Source organism: Clupea harengus, unplaced genomic scaffold (genome assembly GCF_900700415.2).
Source record: "Clupea harengus unplaced genomic scaffold, Ch_v2.0.2, whole genome shotgun sequence".
NCBI lineage: Eukaryota > Metazoa > Chordata > Actinopteri > Clupeiformes > Clupeidae > Clupea > Clupea harengus.
This window is the reverse complement of record NW_024880450.1, coordinates 2,041-24,958: the sequence shown is the minus strand read 5'-3', so window position 1 is coordinate 24,958 and position 22,918 is coordinate 2,041. Positions and strand designations below refer to the sequence as shown.

The 22,918-nt window shown below is 44.1% G+C and overlaps 2 protein-coding genes and 1 long non-coding RNA gene across 4 annotated transcripts; 1 reads left to right on the top strand and 2 right to left on the bottom strand.

Moving 5' to 3' along the window:
• Positions 1-6: 6 nt before the first annotated feature.
• Positions 7-3,426, bottom strand: LOC122132173 (protein Hook homolog 2-like; the record flags this gene model as incomplete). The annotated part of the gene is made up of 6 exons (XM_042706990.1): positions 3,229-3,426; positions 2,398-2,480; positions 1,766-1,838; positions 1,602-1,652; positions 909-1,041; positions 7-74 (listed from the first exon to the last, which is right to left on the bottom strand). Coding segments are annotated over exons 1-6 (453 nt in total), but the record flags the coding sequence as incomplete, so codon positions are not given.
• Positions 3,427-3,539: 113 nt separating this feature from the next.
• Positions 3,540-6,802, top strand: kdm8 (lysine (K)-specific demethylase 8). Its single transcript, XM_042706989.1, has 7 exons — positions 3,540-4,544; positions 4,820-4,992; positions 5,192-5,324; positions 5,470-5,517; positions 5,975-6,124; positions 6,218-6,310; positions 6,506-6,802. Exons 1-7 carry the CDS (start codon positions 4,086-4,088, stop codon positions 6,668-6,670), a joined length of 1,221 nt encoding a protein of 406 aa, XP_042562923.1. The 5' UTR covers positions 3,540-4,085; the 3' UTR covers positions 6,671-6,802.
• On the bottom strand, positions 5,687-22,305 carry LOC122132174. Of its 2 annotated transcripts, XR_006152175.1 has the most exons (6): positions 20,611-22,305; positions 10,489-10,592; positions 9,481-9,858; positions 9,258-9,332; positions 8,918-9,139; positions 5,687-6,739 (listed from the first exon to the last, which is right to left on the bottom strand). It is a non-coding gene; the product is annotated as an uncharacterized LOC122132174 (long non-coding RNA). The 2 variants fall into 2 exon arrangements; XR_006152176.1 differs by lacking the exon at positions 9,481-9,858.
• Positions 22,306-22,918: the final 613 nt, after the last annotated feature.

Below are 22,918 nucleotides of genomic sequence, written 5' to 3'. Positions count from 1 at the left end.
TCTTACCTCCTGAATGGCCGTCATGACAACATGCTGGACGGATTCCTCTAGCGTCATAATCTGCTGAATGTGTTCTGTGGATAGTAAAGATTGAAGGAGAGTGTGAGTGAAAGAATAATATATATATATATATTTTTTAAATCACAAAATCTTTCTGTGTGAGACTAGATTAAAAACTACCATCACAAACTGATAAACCCATTCTGGGTTAAAGTTATAGAACAGATGGGGAAGGGGTTGGGTATGATAATACCTAAATGTCCAAGGCTGTGCCTGATAAGGGACCACACAGAGTTGCCGAAGGCATCAAAGTATGACCTTGCCGTAATAAAGGTTGGAGTTGTAACAGCCGCCCGAGGCTATTAGGCTATGGAAAACGCCCCCCCCCCCGCCGGAATTTAGGCAATGGCTGGAACTTATGTCAGAGATAGTGTCTTATGAGCAGATGTTAAACAGAGTCAATAATGAAAATGAGAATTTTAAGAAGTCATGGGACCACTTTTTTGCCTATGGTATTGTGAATGTGCTGCTGCGGTGGCTGAAATGTTATTCTGTTGTTTTTTTTTGGTTGGATGCTCACTGGGGATGCTCGGACTGGGGACATATTAATGTACAGTACCAACGCTGCCTACTCTGTTTTTTTTTTCTTTTCTTTTTTTGACATGAAAATTAAATGAAAATTGAATTACAAAATTACATCACTAAACATAATTTTCATGTTTTGGAGAACTCGCACCCCACCCAAAACAGACGCTCACTTTTTAACAGAAACAAAAAAAATTAAAAATTCTTTCCGATTCACTTTGCACCATCTCATGTGATTCTCATTCTTTTCTAATAATCCATGTCCATTCTCAACCACAATATCATGGGATGATCATATGATGCAAGCATTTCTCCCTGCTCACCTTGCTTCTTCTCGCAGCTCACCGCACACCCCAGCACCAGCTGCACCAGTCGGCCCATCTCAGTCCCGTCTCCCATCTCTCCAATCAGGCTCACGTCAGGCAGGTGCTCATCTGAGACTTGTTGGCCAAGAACCTGAAACCATGGATTTAAAGAGAGATGGGGAATCTCAGAAGAGACAGAACCAACTTAGGAAACAACTAGGGGTGGGAAAAAAAAAAAATCGATTCTTCGATTTCTCTCGATTCTCTCTAGAACGATTCTGTCTCGATTCAGAAAAGTTCATAATCGATTTTTTTTACACATCCATTTTGTGTTGAAATGCAAGCTGAATCGATTATTGCATTGTTCATTGAAAGTCATAATTGTGACAAGGAAAAGCTTTTTCTCTAATAAAAAAATAGAGAAGGTAATTCATCTGTTGATTTTCTTTAATTATCAAACACAAAGTAAGAAGTTATTTGAGACTCTGAGTAGCAAACTGAAATGTTTTAAAAATCGGCATGCATCGATAATCGTTTTATCGGTTTAGAATTGATAATCGATAATTAGTTTTGAATCGATAATCGGTTTAGAATCGATAATCGGTCTAGAATCGAATCGTTGACCACTGAATCGGAATCGAATCGTGAGGTGCCAAGAGATTCCCACCCCTAGAAACAACTGTCTACATGTCTGACGGCTCTCCTCCTTACGTCATGGTAATACTCCAGCATGCTCTGTAGAATCTTCTTCAGGTTGCTGACCTGTGGAACACAGAAACCATAGTGAATTCCCCATGTAGGTTCCTTTTCAGAAAAATTAGCGTCCTTGCATTTCAAATAAAACAATGAGAAGATTACACTAAATGTCAAAATACCTTCAAGCGCCAGTTGGCCCCACTTTCCTCTTTGATCCTGCCCATCCATGTCTTGTTGAACCAAGAGGGGTCTCTGACAATTTCACAAATAAAGAACAAATAGCTCCCTCACCATAACTTTTTAAAATGTAGACTCACTTAATTGTATCGAAACAAACTATGTAATCGGGCTATTTGTTGGGGCAAAACTGAGAACTGAGCTCAGAAGCTGTCCAGCTTTTAGATAATGTAAAATGTTCCAATACAAAACCTGCGTGACGGTGCTTGTGAACTGACACATTTATAGAAGCACAGCACCACTCACAACCCCTTGCTGGAATTCCCACCTAGACATAACATGCTCAACCCTGGCTTCACAATCGCAAGGTTACACCTAATGTGAACCAATATTACTCATATTACACCAATCTCACCAGAATTTCATGTGGGGATATGAACACTTAATCTATTTTATATACAGTACATATATAACTTATTTAATGTCAATGAAATACATTTCTAAATGAGTTTGTGAAGCCTACTACTACAAAGCCCCACCACCATGTCTAACAGGTGAAAGAAAACCTGGCTAGTGGTAGCGTCTCATTAACATGTGTGAAAATTACATGAAATCTTAATAGGTTTGCACTTACATTTTGTGTAGGACGTGAGCAATGGCCACTCCACTGGTGAGGTCATGCTTGCTGGTGCAGGAGGGCACCTGATATGTCTGCAACTGAGGCGAGCAAGGGGTGAAAGGGCCATAAGTATGGAACACATAAGGACAATTAGATAGATTTACAAGTATGTCATGATGTTGAGGGAACTACACTGCTGTCAGCGCGAGACTTCTGTGTAATTCCATGAAACGCTTTCTGGGGCTGGCTCTTAAAATAGGCAGGGAGTTGGTCCTCATGCATCGATTCATTAGCCTACTCTGCTGAGCAAACAACGCCGAGATCAGAAAACATGGGTTACCTGTTGGCTACCCACAGTAGGCAGCTAACTTTTCACACAATTTTGGCATGAGTAATGTGGAATCTGTTTTAGTTTAAAAAAAAAAAACTGAGACGAAGTCTTACCTTGCAAGTCATTCAACGGATAGTCAATTAATAGTCTAAATATAAACAACTCAATACAAAACATAGCCTTTAAGACCTTTGATCTGTTACATAAGATGTTTAGCTCGGAACTTAAACAGGTCCACGCAGGCGTTGAGTTTAAAAAATGTTTTGCCATCGAATATAGCAAATCCTTTAAAGTACATCCTGCAAAGCCCCACGTATCACAACACAGAAAAAACCCACTTTGTTCAATGTTGAATGGCTAGTTAGTTAGGATAGCTAGCTAGCTAAATGCAGGTTGCTAACAGCTAGGCTCGTAGGCAACATTTGACAAGAAAGCACCTACTAGTTAAGGTGGTGAGCTTTGCCTTGGTTTGTTAGCTAGTTAAGCAACAACAGTAAAAATATATAAAAGCTTACCCAATTTAGTAACGAATCGCATAGCTTTGCTTTGTCCAGACTCATTCTGGGTCGTCTGGAAACACGGACTTGTTAGCGAGCTAGCAGTGGATTTACAGCGTTCAACAGTTTTCAGAGAGCAGAGTTTGTTTTTGTTGCTTGCTAGCTAATGTTACCTCCACGCAAACCCACCCAGGTCCTCTACTCAGTAGCTGTGGCTAGCTACCATTTCTGTAGCTCTCAAATTCTCTGATAAACCCTGCTGGGCCTCCGTACAATAGGTGTTGTCACGGTAACGGATTGACATGCGACGGAAGTGACGGTGCACGTTCCACATCCAGTTAGCCACAGACCATAAACAACGGAAAACTGATCGGCGCAGACAGCAAAGCTAGCGATAATATAATAAAATATTTAATTCTGAATTCAGTCAGCGACTGGCGGATTGTCTGAGAAGTAGTCATATCTGTTGTTTGAATCTTTCTCATGCAAACTGACTTTTTGGCTTTATGTTGGCCCGCATCTTGCTAGCCAGATGGCTGACGATAGCTAAAGAGCTGATGTATATGCCTGTAATGTAGACACGTTTGTAGGATGTGCCACAATTTGTACACCTAAAGAGCGGAACATTAGAAAAAGTGTAGTTGCTTGTGTTCTATTCGTTTACAAAACAGTTACCTAGCCATTGTGAAATATCCCCAGTTGACATTAACTCTAACGTTAATGTCATAATATCTTGCTAACTTTTCTGACAGTAGTTTTTGGGGATTGGTTAGCGATTATTAGTTAGTGGTTATGAGTATTATTGTTTATGAGTTATAGAGTGATTTGTTTTTGTGTTAGCGATTGTATGTATGGTAGCCATTGCATGAAAGCCTATGGCTCAGCTGTGGCCAGACATACAGACTGTCTTGCCTATCACTGAATCTGAGTTTAGTCTCAACTTCAGTGAGAAAATTGAGCTAAGCCTAGTAGACATTTTGAAGCAAGCCAGGCACCAGCTGTATGACAAAAAGGGAACACAGTCTTGGGCTGAAAAGGCTCAGATTGTTCTTGACTTTTCTTGGGAGAAGCTGAATACAGGCACCTGGCGTGATGTGGCCAAGGAGTGGAGGAGTGTCTATTCATACGGCTGCCTTTTTAAAGTGGCTGCTCTGTGTCGTGGAGACCTCAGTCAGTTCAAGATCCATGAGGCCATTAAAACCTGTGACATGGGACTACTCATGGGAGCTTCCATTCTGGATGATGTCCTTCAAAAGCTTGTGAGGGTGCTGCAGAACAAAGCAAAAGCATGGCAGAGCAGACATGCAGAGTCAAGTGAAGCGCCGAAAAGAAAGGTTTATATACCGTCACTTATATGATTCAAATAGAATGCACACTCTTCTATAGATTGTGTCTGTGGGAATGTGTAAGTTATTTGTACATTTTTATAGCTGATGCCGTTAGTGATGTACTGTCACTGTCATAGCCATAATGACATTAGTCAACACATTCTCCAGTCTCATTTTTGTCCTGCTTTAAAGGTTTTAGCTTTGATTTTTTTTTTTTATCACTGTTTTGAAGAAAACTTTTAGTTTAAAAAAGTTAATTCTTTACTCTCTTCCCCATTCAGAAAATCAATGAAGAATGTGACTCCACACCTATGATTAATCCAGCCAAAGCAGTGCCCAGGATTCATTGTCCATCACTGGAGCATTTTAGGACAGAATTTCTGGATACCCAGAAGCCTGTTATATTGGAGGGTATTATTGATCATTGGCCTGCCTTTAAGGAGCACCCATGGAGGTATTGACCACACTTACCTGTTGAATGTTTGTCCTGCTTGACATATTCTGTGCATTATGTGTCTACCATTGTATCATGTACTGTAAGTATGTGTAGCTGTTAGTGTTGGGCATATATACGCATATTTTTGTTCTGTTCGCTCATGCGTTGGGTTGTGCACAATCCATTTTTAATACTTTTGTGCTATTTGGCCTTGAAGCATAGACTATCTGCGAATTGTGGCTGGGTGTCGAACTGTACCTGTGGAAGTAGGCTCCAGATACACAGATGAGGCCTGGTCACAGACTCTAATAACTGTCAGTGAGTTCATAGACCGCTACATTCTTGGAGAGGTAAGTTCCTCAATTTCCAAGTATTCTAACTTGCCCTCCTCAAATAAGACTGTGATAGTGAACATACTGTATGAAGCATGTGAAGGCAACTTCCTTTGAATCACTTAATATGTTTTTGCCACTGATTTCCCTCTTTTGCTCACAGACACACACTGGTAAAGGATACCTTGCACAACATCAGCTCTTTGATCAGGTTAGGACTTGTCTGCACGTCTTGATGTTAAGTTTTTCTTTTGTGGTAAATTATGTGGTTTTGAATGCTTTGAATGTCATTACAGCACATCACTTTGTCAAATTAAGTTAATTCCAATTTTATGTTTGATATTTGTATTGTGAATTACAAAATGAAAGAGTGCATTATATACCATTGCACGAATTACATTTAATATTAAACAGTCAAGTATTTGAGATATGCATTGTATTCAGAAAGTATACAGACCCCTCCACTTTTTTTCATGTTGCAAACTTTATGCTTTAGTCGTTTAAATACATTTTTCCCTCATCAATCTGCACCCAATACCCCATAATGACAAAGTGAAAACAGAATTTTAGAAATGTTCGCAAATGTATTATATAAAAGTATCAGGCCTATGTCATCACTTTGCAAAGAAGTCATCTGATTGTCATAAATTAACTGTGTTGGACTTCAGATCCCTGAGCTGAAAGAAGACATTCGAATCCCTGACTACTGTTGTCTTGGTGAGGGAGAGGAAGAAAACATCACCATCAATGCTTGGTTTGGACCCAGAGGCACCATCTCCCCACTTCATCAGGACCCCCAGCAGAACTTTCTGGCTCAGGTGTGTAGTTTAGAAGAGTTCTTACTCGGTGTGTGTGTGTGTTGTGTGTGTAGGTGTTGATCGTTATCTTAATTTTCTTGTCCTCTTTTCCAGGTGGTGGGCAGGAAGTACATTCGTCTGTACTCTCCAGAGGAGACGGAGAGACTCTATCCCCATCAGTCCCAGCTCCTCCATAACACCAGTCAGGTAAGGCAGGTTGTTTCCAAGTGCACCCGTGACCCCTTCCTGTATACTGTTGGATGCATTATTTTAGTATTACTTTTCACTGAGTTCTATATGCTGGTAAGGTGTCAAATAAAATCAAACACAAATGAGCAACAATGAACATCAAAGCATCAACGATGCATGACATCTAGTGAGCCATGACTATGTGTGGTGCAGGTAGACGTGGAGAACCCCGAAACGGTCAGTTTTCCAGACTTCCTGAAGGCGTCCTATCAGGAGTGTGTTCTTCAGCCTGGTGAGGTCCTGTTCATCCCAGTCAAGCACTGGCACTATGTGCGCTCATTGGAGCTGAGCTTTTCTGTCAGCTTCTGGTGGTCATGATGGGAGACACAGGCACTGGACACAAGGAGCCAACGCTGATGTGGTGCCTGTTTTCTTGACAACTATGGTCTGAAAAAAGTATTTATAATATTTATAATGCAGGAAGCTTAAAATAAAGACATTTTACACCAAGTAATGGAGTAATAAGGTATCTATTATTCTTTCACATATTACACATGCTGAGAGTGTTGGAATGTTCATCTACTCCTAGGTTTTGGTCTATTGGCTTTAAATGATGCATGTAATATAGTGACCACTAGATGGTGCAGTGGCTCTTGAGTTTGAAAAACTGAGAACAAATTTCACATTTTACTTCACCAAAACTAAACAAAAAGTTAAGACACAAATAAAGTTATAACAGGCCAGGTAAACATGAATAATTTGATTAGTGCAATAACTATAAGTATAATTTTTCAGGTTGTCAGGTTGCTTTCATCAAACTGTTAGCCATGTCCTCCCCACAAAATTTGAATTAAGCTGTTTAAGGTGATATAAATCTGACTGAACTAAACCTGAGAAAACTAAAACGTCTGTCCGAGCACAGGATCTGTGAGTAAATCTATAGTGGTGTAGTGTCACTATGCATCAGCAAAAGGCTGTGCACTGGTTTTGAAAACACTGACGCTCTTTGTGAGAAAAAATATGGGGAAAATGTCAAAAGGATTATTTCACAGGCTCTTACTGAATGCAATGCAGAAAACAAAACATGATTGAGCATGATTAGATGCAGCTAAAATTGTATAAATCACGTACTCTTACACACACTTAATTCTGTTTAATACCCTGCGTGACATCAGGACCATCAGATCATACTATTTGGTTCCTTTCTGTTGCCTTTCTCATAATTCACATAAAAATGTGTGAAAATTTGCAATAACAAAACACTGACAGCCATAGCCTGTGCGCAACTGATCAGCGATTCTGGGTTATTTTTGCATCGGTAAATGTTGCCGTGTATAAATAGCGTTTTGACACTCCTCTGAGTGCGTGTTGGTGGAGAAAATAGAAAGCTCAAAGTCACAGCCCAGTGCGAAACATATCTCTCTGTTTCTCTCTCTCTCTCTCTCTCTCTCTCTCTCTCTCTCTCCACATGCTACTCCACACGTAGTCCTCCTCCCTCCCTCGCTGTCTTTCTCTTCCTCCTTCACCCCCTCATGTACTCTCAGCATTTCAGTCTCTCCACTTCCTGTTGATAAAGCCTAACCCACTGGCCCTGTTCCACTTACCTGCTCCCCAACACACCGGTAGGCACGGTGTTCGCATCACTTCCTGTCTCTCCCTTCCGGACCTGTCAATCACCTGTGTGCTGTGTTATCAAAGGGGAAATGAGCCATGACCATATTTGTCGGTCCACACTCCTATAACCCATAACTCTGTTACAATACAGGCTTGGCTTAGATGCATATGTTGATCCTTGTCCTCAAGATAACAGTTTCTATTGAATTAGTTATGTATTATTTGGAACACCTGTTGTGTTTCAGTGTGTGCTATGAAGGAAATATTCTATTTCACACCACATGAAAGAGTACGTGTCCATTTTTTTAAGTATTTGTCATCTCAGATATAATAATTTCAAAAATTGTCATCTCTTTTTGGTATCTGTCTAAAAGGGAGTGGAGCTAGCATCTCTCTGACATAATACTTTTGATCAATTCATCCAGCACATCCTAATGGAATTTCTGTGGGCCTCTTGAATGGGTAGCGCCTTTCACTGCTAGAGGCAGCACTGTGTGTAAAGTTTATATTGACCCCGGAGTGACCTTATGGCATAACACGATCACTTGTCTCTTTTCTTCGCACCTTGTCTTGGTCATTTTCGGAGTACCCACTCTGTGAATTTCCCTTCTTTCTCTTATTTTCCTCTGCTGCCTCAGGCAATATCAGGCTCCATATTTCCAGCCTCCATATTTCACCACACTCAGTGTTGTCTGGAATCCTCCACAGGGAATGATTTGGGCACTTGGACGTGCCGTAAATCCCTAAAAAGTATTGGGTCATCCACTTCCCATACCTTGCTGATTGGCCAGACAGAAATATAGCCGTCTAAACACCTCTTCCAACACAAAGTTTCCCCTCTGAAAGCCCAAGTGGAAACTGAACCTAGCTGTGGACTGGCAGTGCCTAGTCTAGCTAGCACCCTCAGTCCCCTGGCCTGAGTGCTAGTATAGGACCTCATGGAGAGAAGGACTCAGATCCAGGCACCCAGGAGGAAGTGGGCTTGAAGGATCGGCCGTTTGGGTGACTCACCGGCTGAGGGTCCGCTGACTAAGATGGCAATGAAGGGGGGCGTGGCAGGGGCTTTTGGCAGGGTGCGTGGGTGTATGTGTGTGTAGGGGGGGACTATTTTTGGCACGACACCCTCCTTGCTTCCCTCAATTCCTCTTTTCACTCGTTCTTTCTTCCTCACTCCTTAGATGTGTACTTCCTCCTTGTCCTCTTTAGAGGGCCTCTCTGACGCAGTAAGCCTCTCTAAAGAATAGCAGGGGAAGAATGGGGGGGGGGGGGGGGAGTAAATAAATGTCTCTTTTTTTTTTTGGTTTGCACTGCGAATGCAGAAATAAAGAGACGAAATTGGGTACGCACTCACCATCTGTTAAAAACCCCTCCAAGGTCTCCATTCTAACGCAAGCTCGGAATCTGTGCTGAAGGCCCATTGCAGGACCTGAAAAGCATCATTAAAAGTTTTATAGTAGGGGTTTGTTTTTCCACACAGTGACTTCAGGAGGTTACTAGATTAAATGATATGCAACACAGTAAAAAAAGAATCATGCTATATTAGAAAAGAGCATTATATCAGTGTATGTCCTCACATGTAGAATTGAACCTTTGACCCTCCAAACGCTGTGTTCAATTGAAGTGAGTTATGTTGACGGGTGATGTGTCACAGTGTGTCAAACACCACTGGAACCGCTTCACTCAAACTGAACTTAAGAGGGCAACACTTGATCTCCAGGCTTGACAGCTCCAGCCAACCCCCCCACCTCATGAATGAAGCCTGCGGTTGTGTGAGTGGGGGGATTTGTAGTAACAAAAAAAGCGTCCTGGGCCTTTAAAAGTTGGAATGCGTATCGGAATGTGTGGCTGTGCCCAGGCGTTGGGCTCTGGAATCTGCTGGAGTGTTGGCAGCGCTCCCTGTTCCCCCCGCAGCTATGTCCCAGGTGTGTGGAACCGCAAGAGAGCCAAAACAACTGTAGGGGGAAAAGTACACAGAGATGGGAAAAAATAGGGAATGAGGTGGGGGGGGGGGGGGGGGGGGGGGGGGGGGGGGGGGTGGCAGGGGGGTTGAGAGATAAACTAAGGGAACTAGTATGGAGGGAAAAGAAAAACCGGACCAAACCAAACATTGAGCCTCTAGACATGAGGTCATTCCCAGGTGTGCTGGAACACGAGGTAAACAAGGCTTAAAACAAAGGAGAGGAGCGGCCATGGCCAGATTTATGCCTCTCCTCCTCCCTCAGTGCCTGGGCACAGGATTTATGCTCCTGCCTGTCAAGGGCTGTGTGCCACATAACTTGGCTCGGAGAGGACCGTGGGGGTGTGGAAGGCGTTTTAGTGTGAACCAACCCCACACCACAAGCACAAACACAAGCACAAGCACAAGCACGCACACATAAACCTCATCAAGGCTCCAATGCTGTTGTTTGTTTCCCTGTTTTGATAGGAGTAGGAGGACCGATTGGTTTATGTAACAATCTAGCAGACATGAGACGACCCTCACCACCACTGATTTATATCCCAGTGACTCATGGGTAATGGCCAGCTAGAGTCTAGACAGCTGTACATGGGATCCTGCCACCTCTATCCAGGCTGATTATTACCTGCTGCTGTGAACAGGGTCATCCAACTGATCCTTCATCTCCCGCCTTAGTTCTTCTCTCCCTGGGTTACAGCTGGTTTCAGGTGACGGCTACCTGAGTATCTGCTATAAACAAAAAGATACACACACACACACACACACACACACACACACACACACAGGAAAGTAGTGTTAAATCACTCACTTTGCCTGCCCACTGGGAAAGTCCCAAGATGGAATCGCTGTGGTTAGAACAGACCCCCACACCTCACTCTGTCCAAATGCCTGCTTTCTATCCCTCAGATGGCAGGCCTCTCTCTCTTTCTCTCTCTCTCTCTGTCTGTTTGTCTCTCTCTCTCTCTCTGAGAAAATGAAAAGGGATTCCCAGTCTGTACATGATGTGAATAGATGACAGCTATGAGGCTTTGGATCTACTTCCTAGTTGAATCGTTAGGTGTACATTGCTGAAAATATGACACCTCCGAAGTGCCCTGAGTATGAACTGAATCATAGTGAAAATCGTTCACGCAGTAGAAAAAAAACCCACAAGACAAAGCCTGTAATGATAACATCTCCTCCACAGCTTAGGAAGCACGGAGATAAACATTCAGTTGTTGCTGCTTATGGGGGAACTGGAGTGGAAAATGTGCTTCATAAAAAAACTATTATTGCTTTTACCAGTGGGTAGTAGATTAAAGAAACAGTATGTAACAATTTGCACACTTTTGAAACATGTTTTTACTGGCAACTAGTAGTGGTATCATCTTCACATTGATTTTCATGGTATATGGTCATGTGAACGACAGATAAACATAACTGACATTCCAACCATTTATTAGTGCCAACTGTGCTGTATGCTACTGTATGCTTGTTAGATTGCCCCCCCCCCCCCACATCGCTGTATCTACTAGGATCAAGTGCCCCCTCTCTGCTAAACAGCCCTCCATCTGCCCCCAAGGGACACAAATAAGACAGGGCTAACATGCTGTATGTCCATTAGAGAGGAGGTGAGTTCAGCTACTTCATGGAAAAACATTGAGCATCAAACACATCATCAAACACTGAGCCCGTGAGACTAAAATGAGATCACAGGCTTTATCTGTAAGTATGACTCCATGTCATAAACAGCACATGTCAACACACCACTATGTCGTTTCAACTTTAAAAACAGAATTCCGATCTCCTTGTACGCGTTGGTGAAAGTGAATGCATGTGATTGGCAGTCAAGACATCTGGAAAGATCAGAGTGACGAGAGAGTGATCAAAGTGCGTGAGAGTGAGAGACGGGCTGTGACCACGGTAAACGCTGCAGAGAATGTGAACACAGTAAACCTGTTTCTCAGGATGTGCGGTTTCTCAGTGTCTGCCAACAGGCGAAAGCTTTACCAGATTACAAGATTATGTATGGGCAACTGAACTTTTTCAGACACCACCCTGGCAAAGGTTTCGGGAACATAGTCAGACAGATAGCCACCAAACTACCGTGTTCCAGACAGGGTTGCTATGGCTGGAAAATGTCTGTCGCAACAGCCAGCCATGTGGGTTGGTCTGCCTGTCTGGGCTGATCTCCTCCAGGGCCGCTGAAGCATAAAACACAGAGGGTCAGTAGAGATAAGAGCTTATTTGTTACCAAGAGAATGGAACAGACGTTCATATCTACAATGTTTGTGTGTTAAAGCCGTGTCAGAATGTATGTTCTAAAGCTCAATCAAATACCTTTCGTGTGTGTGAAAATAAAGCATTTCATCTTACACTTGAAATACACCTACACCTACACGTCGAATCACACCCATACACACCACGCCTACACACACACATAATCCAGATAAACTCAGGTCTGTGCCCCTCTTGCGGACAGCTACATCTCCACTAATGAAGGCCTTTCCTCAACAGCCTGTAATGATATGGCAGCACTCTTGGGGTTGCGGTGTCAACAAGTGCAGGCCTGGAGGTGCCTGAGGCCCTCTCTGCCATGACACCTCTGCTAACTCTGGGATGCGGCCCCTTGACATCCTTGCTTACAGGACTAGTCAGCCGCAATCTCTCCCCCTCTCCATCACCGTACTTCTGTTCCGACGCAGTGTCTATAATGTCCCACAGACACACAAGAACCCCTGCCTCCCGACCCCGCGAAAATAACTCTCTTCGCCCTCAGCCTTGTCACGTTGTCGTGTCGTTATATTATCAACTCTAATATACTGTACCACAGTGTTGTCGTGAATTTTCATTCAACTCTGATGTTGGTAACCTTTGTTGTGTGTTGTTTAACTAGTGTATTGTCTGATTCTTCGAAACTCTCTGGTCTTGTTATACTTTTTGTTAAGTTTTGTAACAAAATGACCTTTTGCTCCCCTCTTACCACTCTCCTCTCCTCTTTCCACTCTCTTCACTGGTTTTGTGTGCAGACCATTACTGGCCCACATTTTCCGTCTGTCTGACTGTCTCATATATATAGTTCATTCTCTCCTTCTCTGTCTCTGTCTCTTTCTTTCTGTCTGTGTCTCTTTCTTTCTCTCTCTCTCTCTCTCTCTCTCTGCTCCAGATGTTGCCCTGTTATAGTTTGTGCTCCACCTGTGCCTCTTCTCTCAGCAGCAGTCTGGCATCTCAGACAGGCCCTTTCTCCAGACCTCATCTTCTCCAGACAGTCAGCGGTCTGACCCACAGGGCCTTCTGCTTTTCCTGCTGAGACAGTGGCGACTGGGAAGTGGCTGCTTTTCCCGGGACTGATCTCACCACTGCCTGGGAGTGTGTTTCCATGCAGGGATAAAGCAACAGCTGCCCCCATGGCCAGATCCCAGAACCTCTGGCTGTCTGGCTTTGTCTAAGAAAAGCAAATGTGCCTTGAGAGGAGAAGACTTTGAAGAGAGCAGGACAGTGAGAGAGACAGGGTGAGTGAAAGAATGTCTAAAGAGAAAGAGAGAGAGAGAGAAAAAAGAGAGAGAAAAAGGGGGGAATATATTGTCTGTGGTAGGGTGTCTTCTCTATCCCCACTCCAAACTCACCTGATTCATTCATGACCTAATATCCTGGCACCAGTCACAATCCATTGATTAAGGATTATCAACGATATTACTCTTGCATCATTTCACCATAAAATGAGACTTCAGAAGGGAAAAAGAACGAAGAAGATTAATTGAACGATGATTGATCTGCAACATTTCATGTTAATATGAACCAGAGAGGATATTAGACATCAAGTTGTTGTGTGTTGGCTATATGTAAGTTGTCTGAAGTGGTCTATCTGCTAAATCTGAGGCAGATGTAGCCTACTAGCAGTTCATAGTACATGAAATATTTAAGGCACAATGCTTTATAATGTAATATTTCTTGTTAATATGAACCATGTTGCTGTAACATGTTGGCTACGTGTACGTTATCTGATGTGGTTTATACTTTTCTGCTGAAAAGGCCACTAAGGCATGACTTAACTAGTACATCCCTTGACTGAAAAGAGCTATCACAAAAAGTTTTGATGGTTCATAAGGAGGAGGTGTGTCTTTGGGACAAACCTTTAGTGCATCATCATGCATTGAGATGCCAACTAAGCAGCTGTTTCAACAGAGAAATAATTCAATGGAACACACTCGTGGTTTCTCTCTGGAAAAAGAAAATCCTGGATTTAAGAGGGGAAAACTGCGTTTAAGAAATCACGACTCAGTCTGAGGTCAACATTAAATGCTCCACACCTGTGAGCAGAGATAATGATAGGGGAGCGAGCAAAGCCCTGTCCCACCCAGACAGGTCAGGTCAGCAGGTGTGTGGACAGGGAGGAGACCCTACTGAGAGTGGCCCTGTGACGGTGCCCACTCCGGTGAACTTTGAACCCTGAGCTCATCGCTCTGGAGCTCGGTTTAGCCAGGGTTCTTCACGCCCAGGCCTCACACTCTGCGGTCTGAGAAAGTCCAGACAGGGTTGTTTTATGTCTGTCTCTTTTCTTGACACTTCCCCACTTAACAATGCCTCTCTGTTCTGGGTTATCTCTACTGTCTGGTAAGGTGCAGAAGGTCGCTGAGAGAGACACACACCTTTATCCCATTGTTCACTATGTGGGATTCAATTCAAACAGTCTGTTATAATATGTATCCATATATGTGTGTGTTTGCACATTATTATCAGTTTGAATACAGCAGACAAAAGTATGAAGTGTCATTTGAATACAGCAGACAAAAGTATGAAGTGTCTCAGTGGTAAGTCAAAGACGCCAGACTAAAGTAATCAAATTCAATGGGTGCAACTCAGCAACCTCTAAATCAACTGCGACAATAAAAGACCCAGTGGATAAATCTGTCATCATAATTAAATTCTGCCCTTGATGTTACGGCTGGAGATAAACTGTGGAGGGTAAAACATTAGACCGTTTTCCCTGCCTCATCTTTTCCTTGTCAAATCTCAAAAACGAAGCAATTTGGATTGAAGTGCACTTACTGGCAACACAAACAATTTTCTGCTGATTGGATCCAGCAGAAGGGGGCTATGGTGTGTCACGCCCGGAGTGAAACGCTAGATTACTTGCAGAACAAAAAACTCCCTTTCGTCAGCAGCTTCTGCAGTAATATTTACGGTAGTGCCATGATCTGTGCGGTTTTAACAGAGTGCAGAGAAGAGAGGAAAAAAAAAACTCAAAGTAAATGAGAAGGCAGGGCTGGCAAACGCTGGAGCACGTTAAAGCCTGCGTTATGGAGTTTGGGTGCAGAACAAAGAGAGTTTTTGTCAAACAGGCAAAAGGGCTCGGCCAAAGCTGCCCCCGCACCGCGAGCGCTTCGAAGGTCCCGCCATCCATAATTAGGCCTGTCCGCCCCCTCAGAGGCCAAAGAGACAGAGAGAAAGAGTGCGAGAGAGAAGATTAAACAGTCCCACAGACAAACATTAACCCAGAGCCTGACCCCACCGTCTGTCAAACGAAGCCCAGAGAGAGAAAAAAACGAGAGAGAGGGAGGGAGGGAGAGAGAGAGAGAAAAAGAAAACACATTCCATTTCCCGTAAAGCGGGAAAGGGGGAGGGGCAGGGGGATTTTGGGAAGCACGGTGAGTCATCACTTTTTCTTTTTCGGATGGCGTCCCCCCCCCACACCACCATCCTCTCTCTCTTTCTCTCTCTCTCTCTCTGGTCCAGAGACTTTGAATAGCTCCAGGACAGCAGTTCTGCCCAGTCATGCTTCTAGACTGGCTGTATCAGATTATAACAGGCGGCTCTCGGCCACCACACTACCACTATCAGCACTTCAGCTGCCATCCTGGCTAACGCTGTGCCGCCACTGCCTACCTCCTGGCTCTCTTTGAAGTGCAACCGGCTGGAGAGAGTGAGAGAGAGAGAGACAGAGAGAGAGAGAGAGAGAGGGACAAACTCATCCTTTAACTTTGAAACTCAATGAGGCCGTCAGCACCTGCCAGGCCTGTGGGCTTTGATCTGACAGCCAGTAATCTGCACTAACAGGTAGTATTAAATACCTCATTAACCACACAGGCACGATGGCCCCAAACCCAACGCAACTTTACCAGAGACGACCGCGCTTCTAGATCACAGAGCAGATGCCGCCATGAAACATGTCTTGTCATAATCCAACACTAGGAATCTTTTTCTTTTTTTTTTTTACTCCAGCACATATAAAAAGTTCCCATGACAGATGAAATTTTTCTGGGTCCATTTTTTTTCCTAGAGATCTTTCATACTGACGTCTCATTGTGCATTTATAGAACCTCTACCACTGTCATCAGGCCTACTTCTGGACAGGCGGTATTGTTTACTGCCTATGTGTGGCCGCGGAGCCCCATTCATTTGTCTGACTGGTAAACAGCCCTGTGGTCTCGGGGAGGGCTGGGTGCCTGGGCCCATGCAGAAACCACACCGCATGCAGCCACCAATTAGGGGGGCCATAGCGTGCTTCTGTGAAGCCCTCTAGTGCCCTGGTGCACTGCTCATGAGCGTGGGGATGCTTATCACACACTAATAATAACACACACCACAAGCATGATGTCATCGCCTGCAACACATCAACACACACACGCGCGCACACACACACACGCGCACACACACATACAGTGACATACGCTCACACCCCACTCTTACCTCACCTCTAACCTCGCCTCCTCATGTTTGTAACTGCCTCTCACAAGGTATAGTTTGGTATTGTTTATTACCATTAGCTTGTATTTTGATAAGCTATTCCTTCCTGGCATCCACCAATAAAATATTTACTTAATACAAAAAAATGCAAAAATACAGTTAGAGTTGCACACAAAGGAAACATGCGGTATCATGAGGTCAATACTGGTAAGAGTTAAAGTAAGTTATATTCTCTGATATTCTCTGCTGTAAATGTTCAGTATTGGTTCAAGTGGAACTGTATCATTCCAATCTAGTGAGGCCATTCTAGGGGATGTCATTTTTCCAAGACCAAGTATCTGAACACTGGTTTGTACAAAACATGAAAGTACATAAGAATAATAGGGGCCGTTCTACTTTCATTTTGATCAGTGTATGATCAGACATGATTGTAGCTCTATCAAACCATGTTATTTCACCATGTCCCTGTCCAGGCTCAGCAGATACAGCAAACACAATGTGATAAACTGCCTCATTCTCTTCTTTTCCGTTATCTCTTTCTTTCTATCTCCATTCCTTCTCTTGTTTCTCGTCTCTTACTCACTCTTTCCCATTAATCTCTTTTCTCTCTCTCCTCGCAAAATGTGTAATAGAACCGCGCCAGTTCCCATCTCTTTTGTCTCTGTTCGTCTCTCTCTCTCTCTCTCTCTCTCTCTCTCTCTCCTTCTCTCTGTCTCAGTGGTGACCTCACGTGACGGCCAAGCCTGAGGGGTCCCTCTGTGCCCACTGCCGTGACACACACCCAGAGTAAAGGGGCAACACGTGACCCGCGCAGCTACCGCTACTGTCACCGTTACTACGGCTACTGTGTGTGCCCGGGTGAGTAAGGTCTGAGTAATCACAACAACCAGAAGCTCCAGCTGGCCCGCTCTAATGCTTATGGCCGCTGAAAAACAGAGGCAGGTCACCGAGCTGGAGACTCCGAGAGAGGCTCCTCTTTAGAAGTGTTGTCTGTGTGTGTGTGTGGGGATGGGTCACACACACTGCATTGTATGTATGGGGAGATGAATGCCCCCCCACACACCCATCTACTGTTTCTGTTTGTAGGCCATGATATGCTGGGGGCTTTGCTTCTCTCTCTCATCTTTCCTTTCTTTCTTTTATTTTCCCTATCTTTCTTTCTCTCTCTCTCTCTCTCTCCCCTGCCCTCCCTCATGCTGTGTCACCTGTCATGGCCGATACCAGCGGTTGCCAGTTGCTGTCCATGGCAGTTTGCCCGTCACTGGTCACAAACAGACAGCGTGCACCAAACAAACGCCTGCCATGATGCGTAACTCTCACCTCCCCCACAATCAGTTTGCCAGCGCTCCTACCGCTCGGCCTCATCTCTTCCTTTTGCGCTTCCACTCCTTCTCACAAACAAACAAGTGTTACAGACAACATACACACACACACACACACACACACACACACACACACACACACACACACCCCACACACACACAGATGCACATAACTACAATCATGCGCACACATGCACATCATCATTAACATTCAAAGGCATTCTCTGCCATCACACATTAAACATGCTCAACAACCCCAGGCCACAAAGCCACGGACACACACACACACACACACACACACACACAAACACACACTGAAGCACAGCTGAAGTAAAAGCATTCCTCTGATGTGAAAGTGTGCATTAAAAAAACCAAGGAGCCTGCTTCCCACAGCAATCATCCATAAACACAACTCTTTTTTATACGCTTCCAGGAAAAGCAAATCAACCCAACAGCATGTCTGCAGACCGAGGTCTCCGGTGTAAACACACATATTTTCGCAATGCCTCTCGATATTACCCCCTCCCGAAAAAAGGGAAAAAAAACTACAAAGGCCTCAGATTCAGGAGGAGGGAGAAGAGGAAAAAAAAACATCCTGATGGAGCCGTATATGAAATAAAAATTCCATTACTTCTTGATACTCCTCCCTTCTGTGCGGTGAGTTTTTCCAACAGCGTTCCTCCAAACCAGCTACTGACTCACCGGCTGCAAGGACCGGATTTCCACTTCCACTTGGACCCGTCTTTAGAAACATGCTAAAAGAAGGGGGTGAGAGGCCCTGAGAGACAGGGATGAAATGAAAGAGGGAGAGAGAGAGGGAGCGAGCATGTGTGTGTGTGAGAGAGAGAAAGATGGAACCCATTAAAGCCCTGGCAGCTGTGGAATAAAGCTTCTGATTCAGAGTGAGTGGCATGCGATTGCCATTATGATTTTAATATGCGTGCGTGCGTGCACTTTAATTAATACGTAAACCGCATGGGAGAGGAGGAATGCGACTGCTGGCTTGCAATGAAATAACCTTTGCAAAAATCCCCCTCCCCTTTCTCCAGACGCCAGAGCACTCTGTGTGCGTTTCCTGTGCCGCCGAGCGATAATGCAGTCGCTCCGCTCCGCTCCGTGCTGTTTCCTCACCCGTCCCGCCGCTTCTCATTTGGTGTCATTATTTCTGTCATTCTCTCATCCTGCCACTCCTGCACTCTTTCAGCAGAGCCTTCAGCGGAGACAGACAGACAGAGCGATAACCACACACTCAAAGACACACTGATATATACAAAGACACACACTTTAATGTCCTATAAGGCAAGACGTCTGGGCACACTTAGTTGGGGGGACAGGGGTTTTTGGCCAAAAATCACCCCCTCCTCAGCCAGTTCAAGATTTAAAAAAAAAAAAAAAAGCTGCATGTTGTGAGAAGGCTCAGGGGAAATTCCATCTTCCAGACCAATAACAGTTCTGCCCACCTCATCTCCATAACACCACATTCACAAGCTTCTTAACAGGATTTATGTAGGGGGGTTTGGACCAGACAAAATGAGGATTTGCGAGTGGAGAGCCAGTGTGGGGACCGAGAAGCTGAGAGGAAGGGCTGAGAGGAAGGTGAGAACAGGGCTGTACAGCCACACAAAGAGCCCCAAAAGAAGAGAGGTTTGGCAGGGAACCCAACATCAGGCAGGAAACCGAAGACCAGAGGAGAAAGTGAGATGGTAAGGGACAGCCCCCCCCCCCCACACACACACACACCGTAAGGTGATGAAGAGGGAGGCTGGGGTAGACATGATTTCCCCAGGGAGGACCAGAGGCCCCCCCCCCAACCACCAGAGCCAAGGCCCCACAGCACAGATGGCATGGGCAGAGAGACCAGAGTGCCATGGATGGGGTTTTGTCCACATGAGTCACACATGTGATTCACAGCAGCAACGGGCGACTCACCCTAGCCCAAAGCCCCAAGCCACAGACAAAACACACCACAGATATAATAAGCACACACACAAATAAACATCCACACATTGATTGAAAAAAATCACACATTATATAAATGGGAAGGGGAACCACACATACACACATAAATCCCTTTGGTGTTCCCACCACCTGCATATCTACCACCAGCCACACAGTTGAACACACAATGTGACACATCGACACAATGCCCTCACAAAACAACATAACACCCTCTCACAACACACAACTCCACACACACAAACACACATCTGCCATGATTGACAGACACATCTGTAAAAGTGGGGCACTTTCAGTGGAGAAGACATTGATTGGCAGGTGAGTAAGAGAGGAAGAATTCCTCTCCTGGTGCCATGGCTCTTTGAGATGGACCCCAGCAGGGAATTGTGTTGTGTTCATTCTTTCCCCTTGATACCCACAGACATTCACACACACACACACACACACACACACACACACACACACACACACACACACACCTTCACAACGTACACAGGCATCCACCCACACACTAATGCACCCCAAACCCATGAACACACACACACACAAAGTTATTTGATATTCATCTTGAGATATGACATCCAGAGGTATAGGATGCAGATTTTTTCCCCTTAGAAATGGAGAGCTTGTGGAAACATCCCTGTCAGAGAATGAAGGTCATGGAATCAATTACAAATCCCTACTTGAAACTCCTGTCCTATAATAAAATGCAGAGGGACATGTTGAGCTTCAGCAGTGTTGTTGCCATTAGCATGTGTCTGTGTCAGTGTCTTTCGTCTGTCTTCCATTACTGTCTGGCTCACCTATCAGAGGGACAAGGCTCTGCTAGGAACCAGAACCGTCAGATCAAACAGTTCTCCCACCCCCAAGTCATACAACCTGGTGGTCCGACGTCACCCTCAGAACACAGGTGGTCTGCGGTAGCAACCCAGGTGGGCTCAGATCACTGTGGACAACGAGAGTGCTGGAGGTAGGTAATGGCGTCCTGGGTGTCCTGCTCTGTCCTGCCTGTGTTGACTAAGCCAGAGCACATCTCACTGGTGTGTTACAAGGCAGTGGAAAAATTCTCTGCCCTTATCTACTCCAAGCACGTACTTTTCCCCTGTAGTTCAAAGTACTCAACACAAAAGCATGAACTGCCTCCCAGTTACCACATCTTTCCCAATCATGGGCCACATGCTGACTCCTTATGCAGTAGTCACTGAAGTCAACATGCATGTCTTGATAGGGGACACTGCGCAATCCTAAATGTTTTATGTTAGAGGGAAATTAATATAAAGATTACAGTAAAATTATAGTAAAGAGGAATATGGAGTTTAACAATAACTGGTCTCTGGGGTCCATCATCAAGGTCTTCTTAAAGACTATTATCATTGTGACTCGTGTTAAAAATATCTATCTACAATCTACCTTCCATTTGCCACAAAAGAGTCTAAAATGGAACCTCAAGGGCTGGCAGAAACATTTGTCCATCCCACATGACTCGCCACGACTGGCGCTTCCTTCCTCTAAAGACCCCACGCATGGAAACATCTCGTCGGAATGGAACTTTACTCCACTACTCTCCTGTATGCATCTTAAAGATCACAACCACGTCCACCCCTGAACCGACGGCATTGTGGTCAGCATTTCCTCCCAACTCCCTTGTGGTTTGGGAAGCGATTGAGCAATATGTTTCACTGACGTACGACTCAAGATTTGAACCTCCAGTGACTTGTGTTTCTCGAAAAAGGCATCCGCGTCTACATGTCTGGTTCTGTGTTTAAAGAAAGTCACACATATTCATTCAGGTAGTGGCAACAACAACAGCACTTGGCCTTTGCTAGATGGGGAGATGGTAACAGCTGGTAAATAACGGCTTCACAAGGCCGCCCTTAAAGGCATTTTACATTTAATGTCCGTTAATAAAATAAGTTTTGACTATGTAGGTTGGCCTACGTTAACTTATTTGGATGATACAGATTGCACACTGCATCAGATTGTAATGCATTATGCATTATAAAGTATTATGTATAAGGCACTATCTGGAATTTGAGTACGGATGCTCTCTATTCTATTAGTAAGCTCTATTTTTTTTTCAAAATTAATGAATTAATGAATTCTAATTGAGATCTCTTCACACTGATTTTTGAGTATTTCGCCTACTGCTCTCTTGACTCCTTTATTTCGAAAATGTAGCATTCTACAAATAGGAGTGGTCCATGTAGCATATTAAGGAGACCAGTCGTAATCAAATAATATCATCTTTAGTCACACTAATCACAGTACTAATAACGGATTGCATTTCCAAGTAATACACCAAATGGAAAAAGTGTTACGGTGACTCATTTGATCTCTAGTGTCAGAACCTTGAAAGCATGGTGATTGGTGAATATGGAGTTCAAAAAGATAGAGGACTTTTTTCCCCCCGAAAAACTAAGAAACATTTCTGTGAAAAGGTTTATCTACACTATTCAATTAGTGCACAGTCAGAACGATATTTATGAATTGAATGAGTGAAGGAGTTGCACAATCAGTATGATTTTCTGATGAATGTCTACTCTAGAATGTTTTTTTGCTATCGTAAGACATTTCCTTGGAGGTGAGGTGAGGTTTCATGTGGGTGTGTGTGTGTTTGTTTATGTACTGTATGTCCACCTCAAGCATGTTCCCTGCAACTGTAGGAGGTGGAGTTTGGGACTGCACATGATCAAAGCTGGTTCTGTAGCCTGACTAAAACTTGCCTGAGGGGTTTGGCATGTCGTGTTTGGGAATGGAAACCTACTACAAAAGATCTCATGATGTTCTTTCATCTTAGTCCAGTACCTGTCCCACCTGCTTGTCCATTCTGTAAGAGCCCTGGTTGATCAAACTCTTTACCTGACCAGACAAGCATGGCATCCCAATGTGGTGGCATCTGTTGGATCCATGCACATCATGTCAGCATGTTGGGCATTTGGGGTAAATATGTTGGAGCTGTTGTGTATGATCCAGTAAAGTTACAGGACAACATGTCAAAAGATTGATCAGGAAATGGGCAATGCTGTGATTCAAGTCATCTTTAGAGGATCCAGAGGAGCAGTTTTGAGGACATATAGAATTCATGTGTAGCTGTTTACCCAGGTTACTAAA

Bases quoted from the DNA above. Each gene is read 5' to 3' on its own strand.
- kdm8 (XM_042706989.1), top strand. From the start codon at position 4,086: ATGGCTCAGCTGTGGCCAGACATACAGACTGTCTTGCCTATCACTGAA. The intron at 6,125-6,217 runs GTGTGTAGTTTA...CCTCTTTTCCAG, and splicing joins AGCAGAACTTTCTGGCTCAG to GTGGTGGGCAGGAAGTACAT. The intron at 6,311-6,505 runs GTAAGGCAGGTT...TGTGTGGTGCAG, and splicing joins TCCTCCATAACACCAGTCAG to GTAGACGTGGAGAACCCCGA.